A 15,746-nucleotide genomic window follows, 5' to 3' on the forward strand; every position below is an offset into this window, starting at 1 on the left:
CTCTTGGCTCCTGAACATGCCCCAGCAAGGGCAGGAGAAGCACTGCAGAGGGCAACCCAGTGCACACCTACCTCTATTTTGAGGCAGCAGAAACTTTCTCCATGCTGGAAGGAGAGGGGAGAGCTGGTCACAGCCCACGGCCGGTGCCCAGTGCGTGTGGGCAGGGTGAGGGTCCTGCCCTGGGCTGCTCTGTCCCAGCTGCCCACCCTCCCCTGCACATTGCCTTGGCATTGCCCTGGGGCCCCAGTGCGGGGACACTCACCCAGCTCTGCAAATTGTTTCTCTGAAAAGGAAAGCAAAATAAATGCCTGATGAGAGGGAAGAGCTGCTCAGCCCATGGCTGCTTTCATGGGAAGACACCACTTTCTCTTAGTTAGGGAGGGAGACTCACCAAGCATTGCACGTTCGTTCACTGCAAAAGAAAGAGAAAAGGAAAACATCAGAGGGCACAGTTTCTGATCCCATAGCTCTGGCTATGACACTTTTTATTTTTCTGTTTTGAGAATGAGACTAACCCGCTCTGCTGCTTGTTTCTCTGGAAAACAAAAGAAAAAGGAATTAATGGTCAGAGGGAGCAACTTGTCATGCCTTGCAAAAACCCAAATTCCTGTTCCCTCTGGAGTGAGAAAACACTGCCTTCCTCTCAAACAGAGAAAAGACTAATAGTCAGCAAAGCACAATTTTGCGGAAAAAGTGTGTTAGTGACAACTTTGCAGCTTTCAACACTGTGCAACACAATACTAATGGAAGTGAATGGGGATGGGTAGAAAGGGAACTGAGCACCTTGCTCAGGGATTCAGAAGGACCAGACTAACAGGGAGCAAGAACCACGTTTGAGCAAGTCTTGTGCACGTGGCGCAGTAAGGACAGACACTTGTGCAGCTCTCTGCACCGTGCCACCAAAACACAAGTGGAAGGGAATGGGGACGGGTGGAGGATGTCCCTGTCCCAGAAGCGTTAGTGCAGAGTGGGGCAGCCCCGCAGCTCTCTCCCCGTCCCCACCTTGATCCCCGTTCCTTTCAGCCATCCCGGCCGTGTCCCGTGCCCAGGGCAGCCCCAGCCCCAGCACTCCCCACTCCCCCGTCAGGCTCCAGCTGCTCCTCCAGCACCCCCGAGCCACCAGCACACAAGCCCCCACAGCCCACCCAGACCAGTCCCTCCCAAAGGGACACCACTTCCCCAGGGGCTGGGGGCAGGGACTGCAAGGACTCACCCAGCTCTCGGCTCTGTGCCGCTGAAAAGCAAAGGCGGAGGAACAGGAGGTCAGCAGAGCAGCTTGGTTGCTCGGTGGGAACATCTGCAGGGGGTCTGGGCCTTCCCACCAGCCCCACGCTGCAGCCATGCTCCCTGGCCTCCCACCCAAGGCCCCTTGCCTTCTCCCCTGCCTTCGTTGCCCAAGGCAGAGGCCCAAGAGGATCCTAAGGCCTTTGGGATCCCCAGGAGAACATTCCCTTCCTCCTCCTACGCACCTCCCTGGGCCAAGGCTCAGCCCCGCTCCAGACCCACGCGGGTCCCTGCAGAACACCTCCCTCCGCTCCATCCCTGTGCTGCCAGCTTACCTTTCTTTCGAAAGAGATAAACACCGAGGCCAATGGACACAGCCAAAAGCACGAGGACCAGAGCCAGAGCCACTATCCAGGGCTGGACGTTGAGGAAGAAGGGAGCTGAGAAAAGGCACCAGGAAAAGGGCTGCATTTACATGCCTGTGGATGGAAATGCCAGACCCAGACTTCTCCCGGTTCAGGACGAGCGCAGGGGCCAGGAAAACCTCAACCTGGCTGTGCTGTTTGTACCTGCGATGTGCAGGGATGATTCCCGCTCCTGCTGGAGGCGGCTGCTCCTGACCACGCAGGACAAGGGCCCCTCCACGCTCCCGGTCACGATGACGGCGCCTTCGATTTCAAAGAGCCCCTCCTGGTCCTGGGAATGTGTCTGGGAGACCGAGGGCAGATGCTGCCCGCGAGCATCCCTCCACAGCAGCTGCGGCAGCGGGTACCAACCGGCCGATCGACACAGCACCCGGACGCCTCCGGCCTCGTAGCCCCCCAGGGAGAGGTGGGGGTCAGTGCCTGTGGCTGGGGGAAGAGCCCGCGGCTGGGGCTTGACTTGGGGAGCGATTTAATTCCAGGGCAAAGACCCCATCTGCTCCCATGTCAGACACAGCCCAGACCAGCCACAGCCCCAGAGGCCCTGGGACTGGGCAATCCACGTACCCACCCTACACCCCCAAACCACCCTGACCTGTGCCAGGACCAGAGAGCAGGGCTGCACAATGCCAGTAGCCCCAAATCACCCATAAAACCCAGGTGCCAAGCTTCAGCACCTTCAGGCAGCATCTCTGCACCGAGTCGTCTAGTTCAAGAAGCCCTGAGACTTCCAGAGAAGGTCTCAGGTCTCCCCCAGCACAAAGAGCAAGCCCCAAAAAGGTCCAGCTGCTCAGATGTCTCTTCCCTGCTTCAGATGTGGTGTTTGTTCCCATGGTAGGCACAGCTGAAGGAGCTGCTCAGCAGCCTGTACCCACTGCCCTTAAAGGATCATAGGGATGGCCTGCGCAGATACCAGTGAAAGCTAACAACTGCATCCTGTCTATGGACCTCTCTTCCCAAATACTACCTCCAGTTCCATGTCCATGTTCCATGGTCTTCAATAGCTGATACAGGAAAAAGAAACATAAATTCTCCCCTGGAATTCCTGGTGTATTACCCCAGCCACTAACCTGACACCTCCAGATCCACCATTGCTTCGTCATAAGCATCAGCATTTTTCACAGTGCAGACGTACTGCCCATCATCCGAGGGTCTCAACACTGTGATTCGCAAGTCCAGGCTTCCAGCAGAGAGACCATCTCTGGACAACTCTGTCCTCCCAGCATATGCCCCCATCTGCTCCCCGTACAGGTCCTCCCCTTTGCGGTAGTGGTGCACTGTCTCAGAGAACTGGTCCAGGATCCACCTAAAATCCAAGGTGCGAGCATCCCATTGAGGGGACAAGTGGCAGGGCAGCACAACATCCTGCCCCACGGTGGCAGTGACAGGTTGGCCTGGTGCCATCACTCTGAGCTGGGCTGGGCAATGGAGAAGGGCACAGAGAGGAGGTGAGATTTTGTCATTGTAAATTTATGGGCAGTGAGTGACAAAGGGCGAGCTGTGTGTGAGTTGGTGTGTGCTGCATCCCCCGTGTCCCATGGGAAACCACTGGGGAAATGGGAGAGGGAGAGGGAGGACGTGCAGGAGAAGGAGGTGTGCTGGGAGTGGGAGCCCTCTCTGCAGCATTCGGGCAGGTGAAGAAGAGCCAGAAAGGGCAGCCAAGGCGGCGCCCGTATTGCATGAAAGAACCAAAGGGAATGCGAAACCCAGCCAGGGCCGAGCTGTGGGCTCGGGTCCCCCCTTTCCCACAGCGTCTCCCCTGCCCTATGCCAGAAAGTCTGCCAGGCCCAGGGGGAGAGCCCCCAGTACCCCACAGGATCCTACCTGAGCCCAGCCGGAGGAGGAGCAGAGTGACGAGGGAAGTCAGGAGGCCCCTGGCATGGCCGGTGAGACTGGGGCGGCCGCAGCCCCAGGGGAGCCCCATCTGTGCTGCAGTGGGAGCAGGAGCTGGGGGCAGAAGCTGGAGCAGAAGAGAGAGGGGACCGAGGGGCTGCAGGCACCGCAGGTGGATGGGGAACTAGTCCCCTAGGGCCCAGGCACGAGGAGCCACAGCCAGCAGCACCTTGGGCAGGGCGCAGAGCCTGCGCTTATCACGGGCTGGGGGACACAGCAGGCGGTCCCCAGGGGTTCTTCTCCAAGGGAGCCCCACCAAGATAGACATCCCTCACCGCACCCAGCAGAGCTGCAGAACGTAGAATACTACGCCCAGCTTCCCCAGCCTTTGCCCAGTTCCTTGCTGCAATAACCCTCTGGGAGCAGCTCTGCCCTGGGGTAGTAGGGGACAGGTGCCTGTTGAGCTCTGCAGGGCTGGCACCACCATCCCATCGCAGCTGGGTGCCCTGCCCAGGGCCTTCAGTGGGCACAAGGGGCTTGTCCCCATCAGGGGCCTCTCCAGACCTCCAGGGAAAGTCAGTGTCTGAGCTCGTTCATCTCCATCCATCCAAGACAGACTCAAACACTGAGGACTTGGACAATGCAGAGGTACATAATGTCATCTTGAGAACTCTCCAAATTCTATCCTAAGGGTCTTTGGTCTTGGAATTTAAGCTGTCAGACGTTGCCCCAGTTTCCAAGAAGGGCAGCAAAGAAGACCCTGGGAATTATAGGCCTGCCAGTCTCATGGCAATGCCTGGTAAAGTTACGGAGATTGCTCTGGAAGTGAGTGAAAAATAGCTGAGGAACAGTGAGGTCACTTGTCACAGCACACATGGATTCACGAGGGGAAAGTCCTGTTCAACAAACTTAATTTCCTTTTTATGACAAGGTCACCCACCTAGTTGACCGAGGGGAGCCAGATGAGGTGATCTTTTTGGATTTCACTAAAGATTTCAGCGTGGTTTCTGACCATATCCATCTGGATCAAATGTCCAGCACAGAGCCAGACAAATGCACAATACGATGGGAGAACAATTGGCTGATGAGTCAGGCTCCGAGGGTCCTGGTAAACGGGGCAATATCAGGCTGGTGGCCAGTCATGAGTGGGGCTCTGCAGGGCTCCATTTTGGGGTCAGGTCTCTTCAGTGGTCCCATAAATGACCTGGATGTGGGACAGGAAGGAAACCTGAGTGAGTTTGTGGCTGACACTGAACGGGCAGGAGCTGCTGACTCCGTTGAAGGTGGAGAGGCCTTGCAGAGGGATCTGGCCAAAGGGGAGAGCTGGGCAGCCACCGCCTGTGGGAAGTTTAACAACAGCAAGTGCCGGGCCCTGTCCCTGGGCAGGGGCAGCCCCGGCTGTACGTACAGCGTGGGGGGCGAGAGGCTGGAGAGCAGCCCCCAGAACGGGAGCTGGGGGTTGTGGCCGACGGCAAGTTGGGTGTGAGCCAGCAGCGGGCCCCGGCAGCCCAAAGGGCCAAGCGTGCCCTGGGGTACCTCAGGCACGGCACTGCTGGCTGGCCAAGGGAAGGGATCGTCCCGCTCTGCTTGGCCTGCTGCGTGGGCACCACAGCAGACGATGGGTGCTAGAAGAACTGTGCGAGAGCCTCCAAGGGAGGGCTACGAGGACGGCGAAGGCTCTGCAGGGCAAGGCGTGTGAGGAGCGGCTGAAGGCGCTTGGCTTGTTGAGCCCAGAGCAGAGGAGACACAGGGGGGCCTCGCAGCGGCCCACATCTTCCTGATGAGGGGAGCGGAGGGGCAGGCGCTGGTCTCTGCTCTCTGGGGCCAGCGACAGGGCCCAAGGGAACGGCATGAAGCTGCCAACATGGCTAAGCACCGGGTCCTGTACACAGGGAAGAACAACCCCATACAATGCTACATGCTTGGAGCAAATAGGCTCGAAAGCTGTGGAAAAGAAATGGATCTGGGGGTTTTGGTCAGCACTCACCTGAACATGAGCTGGCAGTGTGCCCAGGTGGCCAAGAAGGCCGATGACATCCTGGCCTGTATCAGAAACAGCATGGCCAGCAGAACCAGGGAGATGATCGGCCCCCTGAACTCGGCCCTGGTGAGGCCGCACCTCTAGCACTGTGCTCAGTTTTGGGCCCCTCACTACAAGAAGGACATCAAGGCCCTGTAGTGTGTCCACAGAAGGGCTACGAAGCTGGTGAAGGGCCTGGAACACAAGTCCTATGAGGGGCACCTGAGGAAACTGGGTTGGTTTAGTCTGGAGACAGCTCGTCGGAGACCTTATGGCTCTCTACAACTCCTGAAAGAAGCTGGGGGAGATGCCGGAGATAACTAGCAACAGAACAAGAGGGAATGGCCTCAAGTTGTGCCAGGGGAGGTTCAGGCCTGAAATGAGGAGAAATTTGTTCTCAGATTGTGTGGTTAGGCATTGGAACGGGTTGCCCAGGGAGGTGTGGAGTCACCATCCCTGCAGGTGTTTAAGGAAAGGTTGGAAGTGGTCCTTAGGGATATGGCCTAGTGGGTGACATTGGTGATAGAGGGATTGTTGGGCCAGATGGCCTTGGAGGTCTTTTCCAGCTTGAATGATTCTCTGATCAGCTGAAGGCTGAGGGCACCTGCTGCCTCTGCTTGGAGGATATCCAAGAGTCAGCACTGCCTCCTGTGGGCACAGCCTCTGCAGAGCCTGTGTGATGGAGGCTGGAAGCTCTTTGGGTGCCCCCAGGGCAGGGCAATGACCCAGCTGGGACAAGTGGGTCCCAGGCACCAGATGGGGAACAGGGGCAGCTGGACCTTAGGTTCCTCCTAGCTCTGACTCCCAGGATCAACACCAAGGAGATGGTCTGCTGCAAGACGCCTTCCCAGGCAGCAAAGCCTCAGGACAGAAGCACCCAGGAAATGCCACTGCCAGACTCCATCTTCCTGTGCAAAACTTTATTTGCCACAGTCCTGCTGCTGTTGTGCCTTGATGTGCTCCAGAGGAGGGAACAAAGAGCCCCCACAGCCTGCTCATGCTCAGCACCAGTAACAGAGAAAAGATCAGCCCCAAACTAGGAGGCAAAGGTGGTCTGCAATGGCCGGCAGCACACGGTGACCACATCCCTTGCACTGGGGTCTGCAAGCAGTGCAAGTAGAGGGGAGAGGAGTGTGGAGAGCTGCTGCAGCCCTTGTGCTGCCCACTGGGGCTCAGAGGCAGGTTGAGACCCATGGGTGCCAGCAGGACTTGTGCCCCAGTACAAGAGCCCTGTGCAGGGCAAAGCCTAAAGCACCAGAACTCCCCGAGCTCCGTTTTGTTTGAGGTTCCCACAGACCCAGTCCTTTCCTGTGCTTTTCCCTGTGCTTCATGGGATGGATTCCACAGCATCCTGCCTCCCCCAAGCCCTCTCAGAGCATCCAACTCAGAAGGCATCCCAGTCCTAGAGCATCCCAGTCCCAGAGCATCCCAAACCTGGAGCATCCTGGTCCTGGAGCATCCAACCACTAGAGCATCCTCGCTGCCCCCCCACAGTAGCCATGCTGCAGCTCAAATCCAGCTCACACTGGACTGTTTTGCCGTGCCAGGTGAAGACGCCCATTCTTTTTGGAGGAAGCGGCTTCCTTCATAGTGATTTAAAATGTTCTCACGCTTGGAATTTCCATGTTCAGAAGTTGATTTATTTATTTACAAGGAGTATTACTAATTCTTTTACATCCAAACCTGTGCTAAATAATTCATGTTTTCACGCACAAAGTAAAATTCGTCAATGCAGTTAGGAATGGAAAACTGGAGCCCACAAATGGGGTTCCCAAACATGAAGCAAAGGCATGCCTGAAGTCTGAGTGCCCCCCACCAGCTGCCGCAGGTCTCAGCATGCAGGGAGGAACACGGGGCAGCCCCTGGCCCCAATGCCCCTCATTTGTGCGCTGCTCCTGCAGGACCAGGGAGAGGTGATGCAGGAGTGGCTGGAGAAGGACAGGAGTCCCCCAGGGCTGGGGACAGGGTCTACAGGGTGCTGTTCCTCAGGCACAGCTGGGCATTCATCCCCAGCCACAACCAGGGGCAGATGTTCTCTTGTTTCAAGGAGGCTGCTTTGAAAGTGAAGATCTCGACCCCATTGTCAGTGTTGATGAAAGACACCTGCTGCTGGATACAGTCCAGACAGACCCAGATCCTCGTGGGGACAGGGGACAAGGACAAGGGGGTGGGAGGAGATTGGAGAGACATGAGCTGCCCCTCATTGTACTGCACAGCCCAGATCCCTTCTTCAGGGCTCATGTTGATCTCCCCCTTCCTCTTCACAGATGCCCTGGCCACCCCCACAGCCCATGAATGATGCTTTCCCCTCTACCCCACCACCTCCACCAAGCAGCAGTGCCTGCCCTCTCTGAACTCCTCACGGCCCAGCACGCAGCACCAACTGTCAAATCTCTCTGGGGTGTTGTGCACCTTCTGCCATTCACTTTCCCATCTCACGCTCCTGTAGTCCTGAGACAGGGCAAGCTGGGGATGAGCCGTGCGCGGATCCAGGGTCACCTTCACTGCAGGGACAGAAGGAGCCAGGCCATCAGGGGCAGAGCTCAGCCCTGGGCAGGCTTTCCCCAGCTCGGGGCCAGGAGCTGCCCCACGGGGCAGGAGATGGGGCACCGCTTGGATCCTGAACGTGCCCCAGCAAGGGCAGGAGAAGCACCATAGAGGGCAACCCAAAGCACACCTACCTGTATTTTGAGGTATTAGAAACTTTCTCCATGCTGGAAGGAGAGGGGAGAGCTGGTCACAGCCCTTGGCTGGTGCCCAGTGGGTGTGGGCAGGGTGAGGGTCCAGCCCTGGGCTGCTCTGTCCCAGCTGCCCACCCTCCCCTGCACATCACCTTGGCATTGCCCTGGGGCCAAAGCATGGGTACACTCACCCAGCTCTGCAGCTTGTTCAGCTGGAAAAGGAAAGCAAAAGCAATGCCTGATAAGAGGGGAGAACTTCTTATCCCATTGGTGGACCCCAAACTGCTGTGTTCTGGTGCAGGATACTCACCGAATTCTGCATCTTTTTTCACCGGAAAACAAAAGCAAAAAGAATGCATGATGGAAAGTGACATCTACCCATCCCACAGCTCCCACTGGTACACCCCGAATTCCTTTAATTTGGGGATGGACACTAACCAAGTCCTGCAGCTTGTTCCTCTGGAAAGAAAAGAAAAAAAAAAAAAAAGAGAGAGAGAGAAAAGCAAGGCATGTTGAGAGGACAGAGCTTCTCATCCCATGGCGGGACTCCAAACTACAAGATACTCACTGATCTTTGCATCTTTTTTCACTGCAAAACAAAAGTAAAAACAATGCATGAAAGAAAGGGATATCTTCCCATCCCACACCTCCCACTGGTAAATCCCAAATTCCTTCATTTTGGGGATTGACACTCACCCAGCGCTGCAGCTTGTTCCTCTGCAAAAGAAAAGCAAGAACACTTGTTGAGAGAGTACAGATTCTCATTACATGATGAGAACCCACTCTCTTCGGGTTTGGGGACAGAGACTCACTCAGTCTTGCAGATTGGCGCACTGGAAATGAGAGGAAAGAAAGGCATGGTGAGATGGAACAGCTACTCATCCCACCTCAAATACTTTCAGATGCTGATGGAGACTTACCCAGGCTTGCATCTTTTTCCTCTGCAAAAGAAAGAGAAAAGCAATGCATGATCAGAGGGGAAAGCTTCTCCTCCCGTATCTCCCACTGGCAGACAGGAAATTAGTTCAGTCTGGAGAGGGACACTCACCCAGCTCTGCAGACAGTTCCGCTGGAAAAGGAAAGTAAAAGCAATGCATGATCAGAGGGGACAGCTTCTCATCACAAGCCTGCTCCCATGGCTATGCCACCTAAGTTTTTGTTCTAGGAAGTGCTCCCAAAGGGAGGGACCAGACTAATAGTGAGTGAAGTTCAGCTGTGAGAAAGGCTTGTGCAAGGAGAACAATCGGGATAGAAACTTGTGAAGGTTTTAGTACGATGCCACCAAAGAGCAAACGGGAGTGAAGAGGGCATGGGTGGAGGATGTCCCTGTCCTGGAAGTGTCAGTGCAGAATGGGGCAGACCCAAAGCTCACTCCCTGTCCCCACCTTGATCCCCGTTCCTTTCAGCCATCCCATCTGTGTCCCGTGCCCAGGGCAGCCCCAGCCCCAGCACTCCCCACTCCCCCAACAGGGTGAGGGGCCAGCTCTGGGCTGCTCTGTCCCAGCTGCCCACCCTCCCCTGCACATCGCCTTGGTGTTGCCCTGGGGCCCAAGCGTGGGGACACTCACCCAGCTCTGCCGCTTGTTCCTCTGAAGAGAAAAAAAAAAAAAAAAGAGGGGGAGAGAAAAGCAATGCCTGGTGAGAGGAGAGAGCTTCTCATTCCATCGCTGGACCCTAAACTGCTTTGCTGTGGTGCAGGACACTCACCGAGTTCTCTATCTTTTCTCACTGGAAAAAAAAAAAAAGCAAACAAAATGCATGATAGAAAGGGACTTCTTGCCATCCCATAATTCCCACTCTTAAAAGCCAAATTCCTTCATTTTCTAAGGGTCACTCATCCAACTCTGCAGCTAGTTCCTCTGCAAAAGAAATCAAAAATACTTGGTGAGAGAGTACAGACTCTCATTATATGATGAGAACCCATTTTCTTTGGGTTTGGGGAAAGAGACTCACTCAGTCTTGCAGATTGCTGTGCTGCAAATGAGAGGAAAAATGGCATGCTGAGATGGAACAGCTTCTCATCCCATTGCGACACCCCAAATCCCTTCAGATTTTGATGGAAACTTACCAGCATTTCCAGAGTACTCATCTGGAAAAGAAAGAGAAAATCCCTGAAGTGCTCTGTCCCAGCTGCCCACTCTCCCCTAAACATCTCCTTAGCCTTGCCCTGGGGCCCAAGCACATGGACACTCACCCTGCTCTGCAGCTTGTTCCGCTGGAAAAGGAAAGCAAAAGCAAAGCAGGATAAGAAGGGAGAACTTCTCATCTGATTGCTGCTTATGGGAAGACTTCGGATTTATGAATGCAGACTTACCTAGCTTTGCACCTTTATACAATGGAAAAGAAAAAAAAGGGTCAATGCGTGATCAGAAGGCAGTGCTTCTCATTCCATGGCTACTCCCATAGGTAGACCCTCAATTATTTTTCTGAAGTGAGTGGGAACAGAGCACCTTCCTCCAAGTTTGGGAGGGACTGGACTAACGTGGAACAAAAACCAGCTTTGTGCAAGGCTCATGCACATGGAGCAGTAAGGACAGACACTTGTGCAGCTCTCTGCACCGTGCCACCAAAACACAAGTGGAAGGGAATGGGGACGGGTGGAGGACGTCCCTGTCCCAGAAGCGTCAGTGCAGAGCGGGGCAGCCCCGCAGCTCGCTCCCCATCCCCACCTTGATCCCCGTTCCTTTCAGCCATCCCGGCCGTGTCCCGTGCCCAGGGCAGCCCCAGCCCCAGCACTCCCCACTCCCCCGTCAGGCTCCAGCTGCTCCTCCAGCACCCCCGAGCCACCAGCACACAAGCCCCCACAGCCCACCCAGCCCAGTCCCTCCCGCAGGGACACCACTTCCCCAGGGGGCTGGGGGCAGGCACTGCAAGGACTCTCCCAGCTCTCGGCTCTGTGCCGCTGAAAAGCAAAGGCGGAGGAACAGGAGGTCAGCAGAGCAGCTTGGTTGCTCGGTGGGAACATCTGCAGGGGGTCTGGGCCTTCCCACCAGCCCCACGCTGCAGCCATGCTCCCTGGCCTCCCACCCAAGGCCCCTTGCCTTCTCCCCTGCCTTCGTTGCCCAAGGCAGAGGCCCAAGAGGATCCCAAGGCCTTTGGGATCCCCAGGAGAACATTCCCTTCCTCCCCCTATGCACCTCCCTGGGCCAGGGCTCAGCCCCGCTCCAGACCCATGCGGGTCCCTGCAGAACACCTCCCTCCGCTCCATCCCTGCGCTGCCAGCTTACCTTTCTTTAGAAAGAGATAAACACCGAGGCCAATGGACACAGCCAAAAGCACGAGGACCAGAGCCAGAGCCACCGTCCAGGGCTGGACGTTGTGGAAGAAGGGAGCTGAGAAAAGGCACAAGGAAAAGGGCTGCGTTTCCATGCCCATAGGTGGAAAAGCAAGACTTAGACTTCTCCTGGCTCAGGACAAGTGTAGGGGCCAGGAACACCTCCCCCTGGCTGTGCTATTTGTACCTGCGATGTGTAGGGAATATTTCCACTCCTGCTGGATGCGGCTGCTCCTGACCACACAGGACAAGGGCCCCTCCATGCTCCCGGTCATGATGCAGATGCCTTCGATTTCAAAGAGCCCCTCCTGGTCCTGGGAACATGTCTGAGAGACCGAGGGCAGATGCTGCCCACGAGCATCCCTCCACAGCAGCTGCGGCAGCGGGTACCAACCGGCCGATCGACACAGCACCCGGACGCCTCCAGCCTCGTATCCCCCCAGGGAGAGGTGGGGGTCAGTGCCTGTGGCTGGGGGAAGAGCCCATGGCTGGGTCTTGACTTGGGGAGGGATTCATTTCAAGGCAAAGACCCCATCTGCTCCCATGCCAGACAAAGCCCAATCCTGCCATGGCCTCAGGGGCTCTCAGACTGGGTGATCCACACACCCACCCTCACCCCAAAAGATCCCAGCTGGTGCTGGACCCAGAGAGCAGGGCTGAACAATGCCAGTGACCCCAAATCACCCAGAAAACCCAGGTGCCGAGCTTCAGCACCTCCAGGCAGCATCTCTGCACCAGGCTGTGCTGGTTCAAGATGCCCCGAGACTTCCAGACAATGTCTCAGGTCTCCCCCAGGACAAAAAGCAAAACCAAGGAGAGGTCCATCTGCTCAGAGGTCTCTCCTCTCCTCCAGGTGCTGTGTTTGGTGCCGTCATAGGCACAGCTGAAGGAACTGCTCAGCAGCCTGTACCCACTGCCCTTAAAGCATCATAGGGATGGTCTGCACAGATACCAGTGAAAGCTAACAACTATATCCTGTCTATAGATCTCTCTTCCCAAATACTTCCTCCAGTTCCATGTCCGTGTTCCATGGTGTTCGATAGCTGAGACAAGAGAAAGACACATAAATTCTCCCTTGGAATTCCTGGTGTATTACCTCAGCCACTAACCTGACACCACCAGCTCCACCATTGTTTCGTCATAAGCATCAGCATTTTTCACAGTGCAGACGTACTGGCCATAATCAGAGGATCTCACCCTGGTGATTCGCAAGTCCAGGCTTCCAGCAGAGAGACCATCTCTGGCCAACTCTGTCCTCCCAGCATATGCCCCCATCTGCTCCCTGTACAGGTCCTCTCCATTGCGGTAGTGGTGCACTGTCTCAGAGATATCATCCCGGATCCACCTGATATCCAAGGTGCCAGCATCCTTGCGAGGGGACAAGTGGCAGGGCAGCACGACATCCTGCCCCACGGTGGCAGTGAGAGGATGGCCTGGTCCCTCCACTCTGAGCTGGGCTGGGCAATGGAGAAGGGCACAGAGAGGAGGTGAGATTTTGACATCGTAAATTATGAGGCAGTGAGTGACAAAGGGCGAGCTGTGCATGAGCTGGTGCGTGCTGCGTCCCCCGTGTCCCATAGGAAACTACCGGGGAAATGGGAGAAGGAGGACGTGCAGGAGGAGGAGGTGTGCTGGGAGTGGGAGCCCTCTCTGCAGCACTCGGGCAGGTGAAGAAGAGCCAGAAAGGGCAGTCAAGGCAGCACCCGTATTGCGTGAAAGAACCAAATGGAAAGCGAAACCCAGCCAAAGGCGAGCTGTGGGCTCAGGTCCCCCCTGTCCCACAGCCTCTCCCCTGCCCCACAGCAGCACGTCTGCCAGGCCCAGGGGGGAGAGCCCCCAGCATCCCCGCAGGATCCTACCTGAGCCCAGCCGAAGGAGGAGCAGAGTGACGAGGGAAGTCAGGAGGCCCCTGGCATGGCCGGTGAGGCTGGGGCGGCCGCAGCACCAGGGGAGCCCCATCTGTGCTGCAGCGGGAGCAGGAGCTGGGGGCAGAAACAGGAGCAGAAGAATGAGGGGACCGAGGGGCTGCAGGTACTGCGGGCGGATGGGGAAAGAGTCCCCTTGGGCCCGGGCACAAGGAGGCACAGCCAGCAGCACCTTGGGCAGGGCGCAGTTCCCCCACGGGGTGGGGGAAAGAGCAGGCAGCCCCCAGGGGTTCTTCTGCAAGGGAGCCCCACTGAGAGAGAGGTCCCTCACAGCACCCATCAGAGCTGCAGGAAACACAAGGCTACACCCAACTTTCCCCAACCTTTGCCCAGTTCCTGGCTGCAATAATTCTCTGGGAGCAGCTCTGCCCCTGGGACAATGAGGACAAGTGTCTGGGGAACTCTGCAGGGCTGGCACCACCATCCCATCACAGCTGGGTGCCCAGTCCACCACCTTCAGCCAGCACGAGGGGCTTGTCCCCAGCAGGGGTCTGTCCAGACCTCCAGGGAAAGTCAGTGTCTGAGCTCATTCATCTCCACCCATCTAAGGAGGAATCAAACAGTGAGCACTGGGACAATGTGGAGAGATGGCAGAGCAGAGCTGAGTGGTATCAGAGGCTGCAGGGAATGAGGCACAGCTGGGTGCCAAGCCTGGAGGTGCCACCCTTTGCCCAGGGTGCTGAAGGCAAGGAGCCAGCCCCACTCCAGGCTCAAGTCAAGCAGGCGCAGGAGAGGGTTGGCCCAGTGGGGCAGGGGTCTTCTTGTAGAGCTTAGGTGGATAAGGAAAGTTTATGTGCACTGGAAGCCAGGTAGGGCAACATGTGAGGACTCCAGAGATGCTGTTTTACTTTGTAGGTAGAAAATTCTTATGTCCAAAGCTCAGTTTGAGTTAAAGCTGGACAGCAGTCTGAGGGCATTAAAAAGCATATTTAGAAATATGTTAAGAGCAAAAGGAGGACCAGAGAATATATTTGACTGTTACTTAATGAGGATTGTCACCTCACAAAAAGAGACACAGATAAAGCTGAGAATTTTAATGCCTCTTTCATCAATGCCTTGGAAGGGCTCCGGGAGTGAGTGAAAAACACCTCAGGAACAATGCAGTCAATGGTCAGAGCACACACGGGTTTGTGAGGGGAAAGTCCTGTTCAGTGAACTTAATTTCCTTTCTATGACAAGGTCAGCCTCCTCGTGGGCCAAGGAGAGCCAGTTGATGTGTTGTATTTTTGGATTTCAGTGAAGATTTCAACATGGTTTCTGACTGTATCCATTTGGACCAAATGTCTAGCACAGAGCCAGACAAATGCACGATATGGTGGGTGAACAATTGGCTGAGGAGTCAGGCTCATTTGCAGATGATATGGATCTGGGGGTTTTGGTCAACGCTTGCCTGAGCATGAGCCGGCAGTGTGCCGAGGTGGCCAAGAAGTCCAATGGCATCCTGGCCTGTATCAGAAACAGCATGGCCAGCAGGACCAGGGAGGTGATCGGCCCCATGAACTCGGCCCTGGTGAGGCTGCACCTCGAGCACTGTGCTCAGTTTTGGGCCCCTCACTACAAGAAGGACATCAAGGCCCTGTAGTGTGTCCACAGAAGGGCTACGAAGCTGGTGAAGGGCCTGGAACACCAGTTTGCAGTTTGCTCCTGAGGGACTGCTCCAGCAGTTTGCTGCTGAGGGACAGACCCCGTGGTACGGACCCATATCTGGAGCAGTTCTTGAAGAGCTGCTGCCTGTGGGCAGCCCATGCCGGATTGGTTCAGCAAGGACTGCATCCCGTGGGAGGGACCCCACAGCACAGGGAACAAGAGTGACCAAGAAGGAGCGGCAGAGAAGAAGCGCTATATACTGACCATAACCCCCATTCCCCTGTTCCCCTGCACCACTCGGGGGGAGGAGGTGGAAGAGGGTGGATGGGGAGGAAGGTGCTTTTGGTTTCTTTCCTTTGTTTCTCGCTTCTTTAGCTCGTTAGTAATAGGCACTAAAACTTACTATCTCCCTATGCTGAGTCTGTTTTGCCCGTCATGATAATTACTGCGCTATCTCCTCCTCCTTATCTCAACCCTTGAGCCCTTTTCATCGTATTTTCTCCCCGTTCCTCTTTGAGGTGAGAGAACGGTTGTGGAGGAGCTCGGCTACCCACCCGAGTAAAACCACCACAGTGTGGAGTCACCATCCCTGGGGGTGTCTAAGGAAAGGTTGGAGCTGGTGCTTAGGAACATGGCTTAGTGGGTGATATTGGTGGTAGAGGTATTGTTGGACCAGATGACCTTGGAGGTCTTTTCCAACTTGAATGATTCTGTGATCTATGGCTGAAGGCTGAGACCACCTGCTGCCTCTGCCTGGAGGATATCACAGAATCACAGAAT

General features: G+C 55.9%; 3 protein-coding genes and 1 long non-coding RNA gene across 4 annotated transcripts in view; all 4 read right to left on the reverse strand.

The window, feature by feature from the left end:
- LOC308184258 (butyrophilin subfamily 1 member A1-like) overlaps window positions 1-15,746 on the reverse strand; it is a 42,831-nt gene that overhangs the window by 12,849 nt on the left and 14,236 nt on the right. Inside the window, exon 3 of the mRNA XM_080571223.1 lies at window positions 72-104. Within this exon, the coding sequence (XP_080427349.1) occupies window positions 72-104 (33 nt within the window). The remainder of the gene's footprint in view (window positions 1-71; window positions 105-15,746) is intronic.
- LOC308184241 (butyrophilin subfamily 3 member A2-like) overlaps window positions 440-15,746 on the reverse strand; it is a 32,618-nt gene continuing 17,311 nt past the window's right edge. Inside the window, exons 4-6 of the mRNA XM_080571154.1 lie at window positions 1,560-1,664; window positions 1,214-1,234; window positions 440-535 (exon numbers count right to left, since the gene is read on the reverse strand). Coding sequence (XP_080427280.1) covers window positions 486-535; window positions 1,214-1,234; window positions 1,560-1,664 — 176 coding nt within the window. The 3' untranslated portion in view covers window positions 440-485. The remainder of the gene's footprint in view (window positions 536-1,213; window positions 1,235-1,559; window positions 1,665-15,746) is intronic.
- Window positions 7,657-8,393, reverse strand: LOC308184275. Its single transcript, XR_013942618.1, has 3 exons — window positions 8,372-8,393; window positions 8,181-8,213; window positions 7,657-8,003 (listed from the first exon to the last, which is right to left on the reverse strand). It is a non-coding gene; the product is annotated as an uncharacterized lncRNA (long non-coding RNA).
- Window positions 12,544-13,561, reverse strand: LOC308184266 (myelin-oligodendrocyte glycoprotein-like). Its single transcript, XM_080571245.1, has 2 exons — window positions 13,314-13,561; window positions 12,544-12,911 (listed from the first exon to the last, which is right to left on the reverse strand). Exons 1-2 carry the CDS (start codon window positions 13,411-13,413, stop codon window positions 12,559-12,561), a joined length of 453 nt encoding a protein of 150 aa, XP_080427371.1. The 5' UTR covers window positions 13,414-13,561; the 3' UTR covers window positions 12,544-12,558.

Source organism: Anser brachyrhynchus (assembly GCF_964034855.1).
Source record: "Anser brachyrhynchus genome assembly, chromosome: 30".
Taxonomy (NCBI): domain Eukaryota; kingdom Metazoa; phylum Chordata; class Aves; order Anseriformes; family Anatidae; genus Anser; species Anser brachyrhynchus.

Excerpts from the sequence above, each read along its gene's own strand:
- LOC308184266 (XM_080571245.1), bottom strand. The coding sequence starts at position 13,413 with ATGGGGCTCCCCTGGTGCTGCGGCCGCCCCAGCCTCACCGGCCATGCC. Across the intron at positions 12,912-13,313 it reads CCTCCTTCGGCTGGGCTCAG|CCCAGCTCAGAGTGGAGGGA; the intron begins GTAGGATCCTGC and ends TCCATTGCCCAG.